Below are 15,690 nucleotides of genomic sequence, written 5' to 3'. Positions count from 1 at the left end.
TTCACTGTTATGTTAGATAGGTTTTGTCAGTGTGTTTTGCCTTAGACTTTTCTGAACTATAAGTAAAACTGTGGTTAGTTGTGTTTAGAACTCTTATTAAGATCTTCTTGGTTGAATGTGTTCCTAAGTTGGGTTTTGAAGATCACATTTACATTGGAGAAGCTGATTGGATCATAGAGCAAAAGTTAAAAGAATACGAAGACATAAATAGACTAACATATCCTGAAAACTTGGCCTTGGCAGAACATAACTACAAAACAAGACCTATCATAAACTGGTAACAACATAGATTCTTTGACCTTTCTTTATTTCCAGTGGTTAACTATGTCTTAAATTCTATCTAAATCAAACTACTCCAACCCAAACTTAACAGAATTAATGGCCAGTATGCCAACAACTTGTGGACATACTCTGCAGTTAATATGATGTCACAGTCCTAATGATGATACCTGCCAATCACTGCACCTGCTCAACCTACACAGCTTGAAGCTTTACTACAAGGTTGATATTACATTTGTAAGACACAACATAAGTACACACACACTGTCCTGAAGAAGGCTTCACTGTAAAAACTGAAATATTGTCCCATTTGCATTCATCAGGCAACTACAGTCCATTATAGTTTTCAAATTAACTATATCTATTTTCCCAAAGGTTCTGCTGAAATGGTAGTAAATATTAACTTTCCATAACTTTTTTTGTAATAATCTTTCCCTAAGTACTGGTATTACCTATTGTTAATTTATGTTTAGTAACTTTTGACAAAGATAAATGAGCAAGCTATGCAGCAATCGGTATATTTTTGAGTGAGTAAATAATGATTACTAAGCATGATAATACTTGGTATGTAGGGATGGGCTGAGAAAAAAATGGCTGCCGCATTTAATCTATTACTCTCTGATGCTTGGAAATAACTGTTAAAGTAGAGTTATTTGAGCACCTAATTGCCATTATCAAGTGTTTCACAGTGTGTGAGACTCCTAATATCATTGAAAAGTGTTGTTAAAATGGAGAACTAGGAACTAGCTAAATAGCCAAAGTGTTCACCTTTCTTTTTTTTCTTTTCCCACTCTAGCCAAAAAATGTGTAAAGTTCTTGCAATGGCTTTAGTATGACAGAAAAGCATTTTAAGAGCACTTGGGAACAGGCTATCACTAAGAACAATAGTGCTTAGTATAACCTAACAAAACAACCACCTTAATTCTAGTGTAAATCATGTTATCAATACCCCTTGAAGTTAGCTTTTTTACAGAAAGCTGGTGTTCCTTTAAAAAGTTTAGGTACAGGGTGAAACTGGAATTACCAGCCAATAATAGATAAACATTAAATGACTGTAACATGTAGAATACTCAATGCTTTGTACACTGTACAATTGGTATCTTTAGAGAACCAACCCCTATATTATGTATGAAGTGAATAAGTAAAAAAAAAAAAAAAACAATACACATACTATTAAATTTTATTACACACATTCATAGAATACACGAACTTTCAGTCAGGGAAAGAAACATCACAAAACAATTAATAAAAAAAAACATTTTGTAAATGTAAAATTGAGTAGGGATGACAGTGCCAAACAGAATGCAAATATGAATATAGATATGATACAGCTATACATTTTTTCATATGTTCTTTCTTTACTGTAGGTTCCACAACAATAAGTCAAGATTATGACCAGTGATGATTAATAATTTTATTGTAGCCAGTTGTGTGGTATAACATCAATATCCAAGGTTATTCTACAAGAACAATTTAGAAACTGACAAAACTGATATGATATTAACAATATATATTACCATTGAATTATAAAAATAAAACATGTTCATTTATCAACCTACTTCAATGAAATTGTTTAAGAAATAAGTATGGTATAGGGATGGCAATGCCAAAAAGTACAGAAACAAGGTAGAGATGAATACACAAATAGCCAAATCTTTCCAAGAACAACTTTTTTTCTAAAGTTAAATGTTGAATTCCTGTCATTTTCATGAATTTGGGTTTGAATAAAACCATATAAACTGGATAGTGCTATACAATCTTACAGTGGGTAATAACCATAAACTTGTAAGATGACTCAGTACTTACTGCCTACTAATGTATGGACTTTTGTGTATTCATTCCTGCCTTGTTTTAGTATTTTTTGGCATTGTCATCCCTACATCATACTTAATCTTTGCTAAGTTGTTTTTATTACTTGTGGATATTAACTTCTCTAACATTTTCCTTTTGTTAAAGTAGTCTTACCCAAAGTAACATTTGGTTACATATGTAGCTTGTAATGCATAAGTAATATATCTAATTAAAGCTACACTATTATTTTGACAAACTAGGTATACATAACAACAATCATTGTGGCTAGTTGCATAACCAAGAGCCACTAAGCCACATCCTTATATTAGTGAGCAAAATGCATGCATACCAACACGTGTAACTGTACTAATGGAAGTAGTGATAGCTCTTGTGTCGTGTATAAGTTCAGATTATATGCATCTGAAGCTGAATAAGTTTGAGTTATGGAGAAACTAGGCTATCTGCTGCTGTCCCTAATTTTGAATTACTGACCAGGGAGAAGGCAACCAATCAGCAGCACTTACTGCCAATACTTGGACTACTCTTTACCAATGAATAGGATTAACTATTACTTTATAACACCTCCTGGCCAGTGGCTAGGAAGGTTGCCTTGTGGATTTAATACCTTGTACCACTAAACATGTTCACTCTTTCAGCCATAGGGCTATTATAATGTCCTCCTCTTTCACACTATTCATTGGTAAAAAAGTATTCCAGGAGTTTGCAATGGGTTCTTTCAGCCAGTTGATTTCCCTCTCATTTACCAACTCAAAAGTAGAGGATGGTGGCAGATAACCTTAGTAGCTTTGCCATAAATGAAAGAGTAAATATGATTAGTAGCAATGGGTATCAACCCTGTGACCCTCAAATCATTAGGCAACCTCCCTAATCAATGGCCTCAGAAGCTGAATATATTTGAATTCATTTAAAAAAATAGTATTTAGAAGTCATGATATCTCTCTCTTGTGTCTTATCTATGAACAAACATTGGAAGTCGTAGTTCTCCATCTTTCTTTGTCTCGAACTAACTAGATACTGGGTTGTCAATCCACTTCCTAAGGCTAGTAATGTATTTTGTTCTTTGATTTCCCCCTTGTCTCTTTTTTTCCCTTGATTTCTCCTGTCAGTATTTGATATTCTAAGCTTTCTTTGCAGATGACATGCCCTAGGAATTTTAACTGTCTTTTTCTTATGGTTTTTATGATATTTCTTTGCTTTTGCTCTTTCTAGCACTTTTTTCATTCACTGCTATTCCAAGCATTCTTCTTCATAACTATTTTCAGTGGCTTGTAACTTCATAACTTTTTAGTCCCGATATAAATATTTCAATTACTGAGATGGTTTGAATAATCAAAAATATTAATAATTGGACACACTTGTTTTCATTAAACCATTATGTTAGGTGACACTCGATGTAATCATTGCTCATAGGTACTTGATTAATTAATTGCCTACCTCTAATTCCTTTGTACAGTAAAGACACTCCGAAAGTATCCATGTGTGTGATTGCTTAACTGTATTTTTGTGCATTCTGTTCTCCCTCAGGTGATTACCTTGATATACTCGTATTCACATAAAACTCTAAACTAGATTGAAAGAACTAGATGTTTGTCTTGATCTGTGCCTATTAGTAATCTCACATGTCACTGTTATATTTGGTAATTTCCTGATTTATAATAACTGTCATGAAGTACAACACAGTGCTTTTCTGAGGGTACTTGAAGACATTTTTATATTAAGTTAAACTTTATTAACCAAAAACAAACTTTCAAACAAAATATTTTTAAAAAAATGGCTAGTTTTGGCCATAGATCTACATCAGGTATTGGATAATTGAATATATATGTTATTGTTAGAAAGAAAATTATTTATCAAAACATGTTCAAGAATACAAAAGATTTGACAAACAATGCTGATAGGGCCAGCATTATGCAGAAACCTTAGTGGGCCTTACACTTCCAGTTTTTCCTGTGCTACCCCAGTTTCAGATTCTAAACTGATATAAAAAAATGCTTATTTTACAGTAATTTGGTGTGTGTATTTGTGTTAGTTTATTGCTTTAAAAAGCCTAGTCACTGTATTATTCTATTCATTTCAATTAGCTTGGATGTAAAGGTTTCTAATGCCTTATTAATAATACCAATAATAAAACAAAATCCAGGAAAGCCACATTATACCAGTGTTTCATAATAATGTACTTTTATATGATTTATTAATTAATGTACAGTGAAATGTGATACTAATGAATACTAGTTAATTGATTTCAGTTACCTTTTTAAAATATGCCCCTCACTGTAAATAAGTGGGTTCCTCCTCATAGCACACATGCTACTGCTGGGGCTGAATACTGATGTTTATGAAAAAATAAATATCGGAGCTCACTTTGTGGAGTACATATTTTAAACATTTTTCAAACACCTGAAAAATAATATATTAATGTTAAACCTTCATGGCAATTTAAATTGCAAGTTCCACTAATTTCCCAGCTCTACGCATTTCTATTCTCTAATCATGTCCACTTTATTTTACTTTAATTTTATTTTCAAGTGAATTTCTCTGAATTTGTCTTTTCACTTAAATACAGTTTACTTCTCTTATCTTCTCCACAGTGCAGTTGTATATCCATCATTTCACATACTTTTTTTTTTCTATCTTCAGAAAAGTTTTTTTATTTTACTCATACTTCATCTTGCAAAAACACTACACTCATCTTTTCACGTACTAAATCCTCACATCTCAATTTTTTGTGGAGATCAGCTGACTATGATATGTCATTCCTTCATTTACCACTGTAGAAACTATCTAGACATGTAGTCTTTAACAGAGCTATAAATTATTAAATATGTTATGCTTCAGCTTTTCTTATAAAGTTCTGTTCAAATTTTTGTTTTCAAATTAATATGGCTGTTCATGTTGTTATTTTTTTAGTGTTTAATATTAACATCAAATCACTTAATAAGAAATGTGGGATTTATTTTTTAATTTGAAAGTGCACTTTTTGCTGTAAGTTCAGTTTGAATAAGTTTTTTCATACTTTGATTTTGTGGTTTTAAAAAAAATTAAAAAAAGTTTTTTATTCATATTCTAAAATCCTGACTGTCTGATCTATGACAGGAGTTTGTGACCAAAGTTTTGGAATCCAGGTAGCTGCACTTGCTCACTTCCCAAATCATGTCATAGAGGTAAGTCTTATCATTAGTAACATACCATGAAGGTAACCTTATCATCATAAGCTCATCACATAACTTTAAAGTTGTTCTTCACTAACATGTTAGAGGCAACCCAGCCATTATTAACTTAACATGTCATAGACATAAACCAGTCAGTATTAACACATTTTATGAAGAAAAACTCATTATCTAGTGAAACTTCTGTTATTCCTCAACACTTCACCTTATGGCTTTATCAAGAGGTAAACACTACTGAATACAAGTCCAGTCTTAACAGACCAAAACAGCTGATGTAATTTAAAATAAGAACATTGCTTTCTCATGCATTATCTGATATGCAGTCATGTTGTCAACAATGAAAAGGTAACAATAATAAATGTGTGATAAGAATATAATCATGGTGAAAAAAATATAAATTTAAAACAAAAGGTGACTCGTCAATGGTCATGGCCTGGTGGTCAAATTATTTTTCTGTTGTAGTTACATGCATTCAAACTATTACCAAATCAAGTGCAAGGTGATTTTCATTTTAAGTATAAAAATACTTTTCTTCGTCTTACAGTTTTCATATTTCATTTGCCTAATCTCTAGAAACTTCTAAAAGGATATCAAAAGCTTTTTTAAGGTAAATGTTTATATTTCATTTCTCATTTTTTTTATCATATCACTAACGCTAGCTATTATTATCAACGTACAATGCAATGAAATGATTAAAATTAGGAAATAAACAAAAAAACATACCTTTTCATTTTTTGTAGAATATCATTAAAGATTTTCCTTTGGTTAAGTTTATAATTTCAGGTCTTTTAACATTAGTTAATTTTTAAGGTTTTATTTTCTGTTCTTGTCTTTTAACATTTATTATTATTCATCTCAACACATGTCAATGGTGTCCTTGAGGCATATTATAGTTTCTTTGGGAGACGTGCATCCCTTTGGCAAAATTTTTGTTCAGCACGTCATATCGTAAGCCTTGAGAATGGATGCAAGTATGATGTATGTTTAAATAACTGACATCTGTTTCAAAGTTATTAAACATATAGAATTATGATTATATTATATCAAAGCAACCAATTTCTATTCTATATCTTTAATAACTTTGATACCAGATGTCAGTTATTGTTACAAATATCACCTAGAAACATATTTTAAAGAGGTGTTCCACAGTTTAATGAATTTTTTTGCTCAGTGCAATGTTGCCCGATGAAGGCTTCAGTAAGAAAGCTTGCAATAAAAGTATTTTAATGTAGAGAAAAGTCCATTTAAAATTCTACACATTACAAAAACAAATTATATATACATTTTTTTGATACAACATTACAAAAACAAATTATGTATACACTTTTTTGATACAATGTTACAAAAACAAATTATATATTTATTCATCTCTGTAATTCTAATATAGTCTCTATTCATCTGAATCAGACTGTATTGCTGAGGAGTTGGTGTGGGTGTCCTGGGAGATTTCAAAGCAGCTTGTGCCTGTAAATACAAAAGACCAATTTAATTTGACAGACCAATACAGCTATTAATAAAATCTCAAATCAAAAGGTCTGAGATTTGTATTTTCATCTTTATGCCGAGGACTGTAATATTATTATATGCCAAAACAATGTTCATTAAATTAATCATTACAAACACCTGCTATACAAATACAGTTGCACCTAAGTTTATGCCAGAAATGAATATTTTGTTTCATGCAATATGAAGCTCAGACAAAGTTGGTACATGATTTAGCAGTGATGTCATTGTATTCTCTATTTTACTTTTGTCTTGAATGCATTTCAGATTTGGCTATATTATATTCTGCATATTTTAATTGCTATATTTTATCGTGTAAATTACTTAACAGTTTTGACCAATACAATGTGCATCACTTTATTTGTCAATATATTTCCCAGGAACAGGTATCCACTGCACTTGCTTGGTGCATGCTTAAGAGTTTGTCATCTGCAGCTGAACCTCAGCATTCTGGCATTTGGGGGTGAATTTGTCTTCATGCCTCTGTTGAATCATTAAAAAAGTTTCTTATTGCAATTTACAATAACAATGTCAAATTTAACAAAGTTAGGATTTTACCTCTATAACACTGGAAAATACATAAGTTTAAGAAAACAATCAGACTTTATAAATGTGGTAATGAGGTATTAAAGTACATCACCACCTAATACAAACTTTGTATGTCATTGATATTTTATAAACAGTCTTATTCGTTGTTACCTAACTGACCCTTTCTGAATACTTTCCACTGGAAAGAACATCATGAAACTAAAGAAAAACAAACACCTCAAAAAACTCAACACACAAAAAACATAGAAAACACAAGTGAAATCTCCGATGATACCCCAGACAACATTCATCTATCCTCTACCAACCAACACCCAACTGGAGATACAAATCACCAAGAAGATAATTGGATTCACCTATCAATCAGCAGTCACCTATTTGACTTGCAGAATTATCAACTGCCAAAAACATCAACAGCCACAGAACAAAAGATACAGCACCAGATAAAAATATTCTAGCAACACATGAAAATCATCAAGAAAAGGCTAACATCTTACCAGCAAAAAAAAAGCAGCTATAAAAGAGCTCCAAACAAACAACAATCTAATCATAAAAGAATGAGACAAAAGGAAAGGTTTTGTAGTCTTAACCAAAAAAGGTTACCAAGGTGAAATAGAAGAACATCTTCAAGACACTTCTACCTATGCTCCTTCAAACACAAATCCAACAAAGATGAACGGAGAAGAAGCCAAAAAAATACTTAAAGCATCTAAAAGAAGAAAGTGCTTTGCCAGAAAAATAACCAACAGAATTAAAACCCTTCCATAGCTGTATAACTATATGGAGTCCCTAAAGACAATAAACAAAATTTACCTTTAAGACCGATAGTGTCAGCATATGACTACAACAGAAACCATATCCTGTTTATTTGATCAACTGTTTAAACTTTGTCTGAAGTATGTTCCATTACACTTAACTCTTTCAGCACGGGCTCGGTCCCTGGGACTGACCTCGTAACCATTTTGTGCTTGTTATAGTTTTCATGCTATAACTTTGAAATTAGTAAGCAAATGTTATTGAAATTTGGCAGATTATCAGTAAACATTACAATGCTTTCATGCTCAAAATATCAATTTTTTTTATTAAGTCTTAGGTTTGAAAAGCAATGTTTTTCTCATGTCTTTTTTTTTTTTTCTTTTCACATGTTGCCTATCTATCATGCAAAGTAATATTAATTTTAAGATTAAATATACATTTATGCATCAGAAAATTTTGGAAATTTCACATGCGAAATCGTTATAATGTTCAGATAGTTATCAAATGTTTCTTAAGAGAAAACTTTATATTTTATGTGTTATTTTCAGTAATTAATCTCTATCCTGGTTGGTAGATTTGATCGATCTTGCAACCACCATAAAAATTAGGAAATAAGTAAAAATTATGCCTCTTTCATTCTATACAAACACAGAAAATCCAAACCCACTTCAAGTTTCTATCTTACAAAAAACCAAAGATTTTAAAGAGAGATAAAATATATGGAAGCTATACTCATTAACGAAAAAAGTCCAAAAATTAACAGAGACAATAGGTGGTACATGTAACTAAACCACCATTAATAAAACAACACATTGTACCAATACATTTAACACTTGCATGCTCTGGAGTATCATACAGTCTTACAATTTGTTTTTAACATTGCTAGTAAGATTTGTATCCTTTCCACTTATTGTTTTTTTAGCAACTTCTATTTTCTGTCTGTGTTTTCAGTTAATCATAAAACATATCATGGTTCTCTTGATTTTTTATATTTTATTTAAGTAATATCTATCATATGTTTGTATAGCTACATATATATATTGTTAGACGCACGTCACAACAGACTCGACAAATAGAATACTACAAGTAGTTTTATAATTTAACAAATATTTTAATATCAAACAGTTGTGTATATTAACTTTGATGAAGCCGCAAAGGCGAAACATTGGTTGAAATTAAAATATATTCTTTTATATTTATCTGGATTGTAAAGGTAGTTTTTTTTTCTAAACTTTATGAATACTATTGTTTTCATTGCACAGTCAGTCTATGGAGTTGGCCTATTTTCACCAAGCTATGTAAAATGGATAATCTTTTTAAATAATTACACGGGTAGTTTTTACAATGTTTACTGTACCAAAATAATAATTCATTAAAACTGAAAATATACAGATATACACACTGAACATAATTCATACAGAATCCCCAACATTTTCCCTCGCAAGGCACTCAGGACAGCAACCTGAAAAAATTGTTACACCATTTGGTCAGATGGATGCTTGATTAGATCTACAGATTGGCATACATTTGACATGTCTAAACTATTTATTTGCATGATAATAAGTATCAATGAACAAGTAGCTGTTCATTATAGGACTTGCCAGTTTTTTTCTCTGGCTTGGGTTTTCTGATAGCTTGGTACAGATTTGGTACAGATCTTACCATGTATCCATTGGTTCCTCCACCATGTCCTCCAACACTTTCACCTCTTGTGCCTGGGCTTATGAAATCACTGTCCCTTTACCAGCATGTTATTGGAGAAGTTCTGTGTGCTTTTTTTTGGTTGGCAATGATTTAATCCAGTCTTATTAGTACTTGCCACTGGTAATCTAAAGGAAGAATGCAGAACAAGGATTGGTAGTTGCCCAATTAACATAATATTGTGTGAAGATAAAAGCAGTGCAGCTTTTAACTAGTGATCTGGTTACCCCAGGCCACCAAAAATTGAGCTGGGCTATTAAATCTGACAACTTGGTGCCACAACCTTTAATTGCATTATATTGAAGTTTATTTTGTTGAGCATGGCAATCTGAATGTTGGGCAACTATATATAAGTATTGAAACATTAAAAATACCAGTGTAAAGCAATAATCATTTTATATTGATGTGTGGTGATTTATTTTTGAAAAACTTTGAGAATTTTTCTTTAATTGGTTCCATAAGGGTTTGTTTGATTAAAAGGTCTATTTATATTAACTTAAGTATTTTACTCATTGTCAGTGAAGCTGCTCTTTCTTCCTTTATTATCCCCATTGGTGTGGTTACAAGCTGTGTCACAGATTCTACTTCTGAAACATATAAAAAGAAAACAATCACACAATTGATCAATACCATATCATTAGTATTGATAGAAATGTATGTAAATGTTGTTTATTGTGAAAACCAGATTCTTGTGGAAACACAATTATTCAAATAATAGTAGGCTAAAAACATAAACGTAACATAAGGCCTAGCTAAAACACTACTTGGTAAATTTTATTTTGCTTGTAACTACAACTGAGTGTCATAAAACTTCTGACTTAAACTATTTTGCTGTTACATCACTGAAGTTGTCAAAAAAATAAAGAATAAAAAACAAACTTTTCTAATAAATCAACATGAATATTGAGCATTCAACATAAACATCACTAGCTTAGTAGCTACGAAACTTGAAAGGCTTATTTCCTCTGACACTGTCGAGAACACTTTCACGCTGGATTAAGAATTATTTTGGAGATTTAAAGTTGCTGATTCAAGAATGCTGAACAGTTGAGTTCTTACTCAAACTTGTGTAAAGTGTAATTAAGCTATACGTGTGATTCATGAAGTGCACTTGTCCAAATTACAACAAATATATCAAATTACATCAAATATAGACAAATAAAGTGGAATTAATTTTTCTTTGATATTTTTAAATGGAAAACATTTTACAAGATTTATAATAATTTTATTTGAATGTGACATTAAGTATACGAAACTAATATTTAAACACCAAAATGAAATATTACCTGTGGAATACATAATATCCTATGAGTTACACTGCCAGGTGATGTACTCTTTTGCTTTTCGTATGCAATGTAATCTTATGTTATTGCTACTTAATAGCACTAGCTATATATGTTGTAAAGTTACATTCTGACATATTGATAACTACATAGTGGCACAATGTTATTACTATGTATAAGCTATGTATAATTCAGACATTACCAAACCACTATTATGTCACTATGTAGTACTACATAGTAAATATGTAGTGTATTTGCTGGGATGGTGTGTATAAATTTCATCTTGTGTCTGCAATGCACATCTGCGGGGAGTTCACCAACAGACCTTCATAAAGACCTAAGGGCATCAGTTGAATTAAAAATAAACAATAAGTGAAGATATAAAGGCATGAAATTATGCATATAAGAAAAACTTGACTATAGCAGTGGATTTCTAAAAAGAGTTGAAAAGTATTCTCATATTCCCATTTGTTAATTTTAAACATTTCATTGCATTGTATTTTTATGATAATAGAAGAAGTTAGTGATATAGTAGAGAAAATGGAAAATAAAATACAAATATTTACTTTAAAAACTTTTGATATTTATTTATTATGTTCTAGAGTTTATGCAAATAAAATGTGAAAACTGTAAGATAAAAATAATATTTTTATACTTCATATAAAAATCACCTTCTAGGTGAACTATTCAGAGTGCAAATACAAATGAACGAATTTTTTATTAGAAATAGTAGAAAAAATAAATTTAATGTTTTTTTCTCAAACTACATACCTTTTAGGAAAGTTCTTGTCAAATTTCAAACAATTTCATCCACTAGTTTTATTTGTGGAATGAAATATAATGATAGTGATGTTAGGTCCTTACAACTTGGGGTCACTGTAGTCATTGGGTTAAAGTAATAATACTTTATCCCATTTGATATAAGGCTTCTCAGATATGATAAAAAGGGATTCCTTGTAGTTTCTTTCCAGGAATTCATGACATTTTCTTTCTGATTTAATATTAACAGTTGATCGGATTTAGGCACACTACATTCATTGATAAAATGTGCTGCAATTGCACTTCTGTCAACTTTATCATTTACTGTAGAATGGGGATGTGCCATGCAGTGCTGTTATACAGATCTGTTTCTTTAATATATTTTTTGTTACAAATACCACATTTTTGGCCATAAAATTTCTTCAGTAGTCCTAGATTAAATGTGACCCAGTTGTTGTTGTGACAGTGATCACAGGGTTGAAATCTGAGTGAACAAATGCAACTTAAGCAAATGCTCTGGCTTTTCTATGACATGTGTGACAAACCTGATTCACCTACAGTATTCTTAATGATATCATTTACTCAACAATTAACAAAAAGTTATAGAAATGAAACATTATCTTTCTGTCTCCTGTTATTTTTTCTTTATTGTGAATGATGAAAATGTTGTTAACCAATCTTTCAGGATAACCTTTCAAATTTATGATCTCCCAGAGATATACCCTTGCTTCTATTAATCACAAAGATTGTTACAAATATATGAAAGGCTCATTATTTGGCTAAAAATCATAGCCCATGGGTGATGAGACAGGAAATGTAGAGGTAGTGGCTATTTTTTTGTGTTTTTGTTTTTACATGTGTTACTGACTACCTTACCATCCAAGACAGCCTTAGAAGTGTATAGAAATTGTAAGTGTTCACCAGGTAGAGGATATTCGACAGTAAACTTAACATTATTATGAGAAGAAATATGTAGTTATTCACATAGGTGACAAAGATATCAAACTAAGGATTAGGTTAAACAATTACCAAGTTTTTTTTATATATGTATTTATTTAAAGAGGATACGTTTCGAGCTAGGGCTCTTCATCAGATCGTACAGCTTACAACCTTCCAATTTTCAGATCTCCCGGGGATCTACCCTTTTCTCTATTAATCACTAGGATTATTACAAATACATGAAAGTCTCATCATGTGGCTAAAAATCATAGCCCATGGGTGATGAGAAAGGTTGTAAGCTGTACAATTTAACAAAGAGCACTAGCTCAAAATGTCATCCTCTTAAAATAAAAAAAAACTTGGTGATTGTTTAACTTATTCGTTAATTTTTACATTGTCATGAACCTGGTATAACCCTATAGAGGTGATCTACTTCTGTCGGGAAAAAATTAAGCAACTCTCGTTAAATATCTTTCAAAAATAAAACTAGTGAATGAAGTTTTTTGAACTTTTCCAAGAAAGTTCTTAAAAGTATGTAGTTTCAGAAAAATAAAATATTGAATTTTTATTTTTTTCTGCTATTTGTCATAAAAAATTTATTTCATGTAGTTATTTGTACTCAGACTCTGAGTAGTTCACATGCAAGGTGATTTTTTATATGAAATATTAAAATACAATTTTTCTATCTTACAGTTTTCACATTTCACTTGCATAATCTCTAGATAAATAAATCTCAAAAGTTTTTGAGGTAAATGTTTATATTTTCCATTTTCTCTACTATATTACTAACTATTTATTATCATCAATCTAAGTGCAATGAAGTGTTTAAAATGAACACATAGAAATATGAAATCTTTGTAGAAATTCACTAGAATAGTCGTCTTTTTCACATATGAGTAATATTGGAAATTTTTTTGTTTTTACTTATAGTTTGTTTTTAATTTTCCATGCAAATTTTTGGTCTTCATTTGTGCTGATATGTCAACTGATGCTAGCGGGGCTTTATGAAGTTATTTCGGCAGACTCCCCACAGAGATGCATTGCCAAAACAAGATGGTGCTTACACACACCATCTTGTTCATAAAGCTTTCACAATCCAGGGAACAAGTTGAACTTATAAAAAATCTGTAAACTGTTCATATATAATTTTTTAAACACAAATAATACATTATTAACTAAAATATAAAAGTGAGACCTATATACAATTTAACTGTCACTCTAACTATAGCATATTTGGGTAACAAACCACTGTAAGCACTATAATTGGTAAAGCAGACAACAATATTAATGGAAGTTGCATCTAGTTCAATCTGAAAACTGTGTTATAATTTGTAGTCATTCTAGGACAAAAAAGCATAATTTATATCTATTTCCTAATTTTTTTTATGGTAGTTACAAGGTTGGTCAAATCAACCAAACCCATACAGAGAAGTGAAAATAACAGATAAAATATAGTTTTTTCTCAAAAAACATTTTATAATTATCTGGAGGTTGTTAGGAGGTTATAGAGATTTTGCATGTGAAGCCACCCAGTGGCACAGCAGTTGTTTACAGACTTGCAATGCTATAAACTGGGTTTGATACCCATGATGGGAAGAACACAGATAGCCCATTGTGTAGCTTTGTGCTTAACTACAAACAAATTGCATGTGAAATTTAACAATTTTATGATGCATAAAAATATTTTTAATTTTAAAATCAAAATTACTTTGCATGTTAGATAGTCAACATTGAAAAAGAATAAATACATGAGCAAATCATACTTAAAAAATTTTAAAACTTAATTTAAAAAATTTGATATTTTGTGTACGAAAGTCTTATAATGTTTACTGATAACCTGCAAAATTTCATGAAGATATGCATACTGTATTAAAAATTATAGTATTAAAACTATAACAAGCACAAAATGGTTACAGTGTTCAATCCCTGGGACTGAGCCCGTAGTGAGAGAGTTAAGCTAACTATAAGGAGTACAAAATGGTTACGAGGCCCATCTTACAGACCAAGCCTGTGCTGAGAGAGTTAAAGCACTGTTATTGGCAATAATCAATATTCATATGTTATTGATGATATAGCTTAATCAAGTTAATTGTCCAGCTCTATAGGTTACAGTGTGAAATCAAATAAACTTAGATTTACTTTTACAGTAACAAGAATAAATGCACAGAGCTATTGTGCCATATGGTTCAGTCATTTCCTAAAAATACCATTCATCATTGTAAACCATATTTTAATAAGGTCAAATCTTAAGAAACAGTCTTTTTAACCCTATCATCACAGGTCAAAGGCCATGTTATTGCATTTGTTGACTTGCATTCAAAATTTTATTGAACTACTATTTTGTGAATGTATGTCAATAAGTTTGGTATCGAATTGTAGATTATAATTCAAATGTTAGTATTATATATTAGTTAATTTCTTTATTTAAAAGTAAATATTAAAAAAGAAATCCTAAATACAGATGTTTGTGTGTCACATGGTATGTTGAATGCAGCATTGGTTCAGATTAGATATTTGTGATGTCCAAATATAAAGTCTACAGTTTCTTAAGAATTAGGAACTCAAATTACTGATATTTACAAGCTAGAATATAAAATAAGAACCTCCTATCTTTAATATTTGCTAAGATATCACCATATTTAGGGAATCAAACATAGTGGCCCTTGTCCACCTCTTCCATGTTTGGAAATGCTTACATACACTTACTTTGCTCTATGACACATTTATAACCAATCGAAAGCTCAGAATGTCCAACTAATGGCTTTCTTAGCCTCTTTGAAATATTTGGATGGCAAATTCTTTCTTTGCATGCTAGATTCCAAGCTGTAAGATAAGATATTAATGAGCTCAAAATCTCTTATTTTTAGAGCCAAGCACATTATAGTTACTGAGCTTGATAAATTATAGTGGAATTCTATGGTATTGATATAGTAATTTATTATTTT

General features: G+C 30.8%; 1 protein-coding gene across 1 annotated transcript in view; it reads left to right on the top strand.

The window, feature by feature from the left end:
* LOC106462459 (DNA mismatch repair protein Msh2-like) overlaps nucleotides 1–15,690 on the top strand; it is a 196,351-nt gene that overhangs the window by 161,567 nt on the left and 19,094 nt on the right. The window contains exon 25 of the mRNA XM_022389729.1: nucleotides 5,185–5,252. Coding sequence (XP_022245437.1) covers nucleotides 5,185–5,252 — 68 coding nt within the window. The remainder of the gene's footprint in view (nucleotides 1–5,184; nucleotides 5,253–15,690) is intronic.

The sequence above is a fragment of the Limulus polyphemus genome, unplaced genomic scaffold (genome assembly GCF_000517525.1).
Source record: "Limulus polyphemus unplaced genomic scaffold, Limulus_polyphemus-2.1.2 Scaffold1171, whole genome shotgun sequence".
Classification (NCBI taxonomy): domain Eukaryota; kingdom Metazoa; phylum Arthropoda; class Merostomata; order Xiphosura; family Limulidae; genus Limulus; species Limulus polyphemus.
The sequence above is the reverse complement of the archived record's forward strand: the minus strand, read 5'-3'. Positions and strand labels throughout refer to the sequence as shown.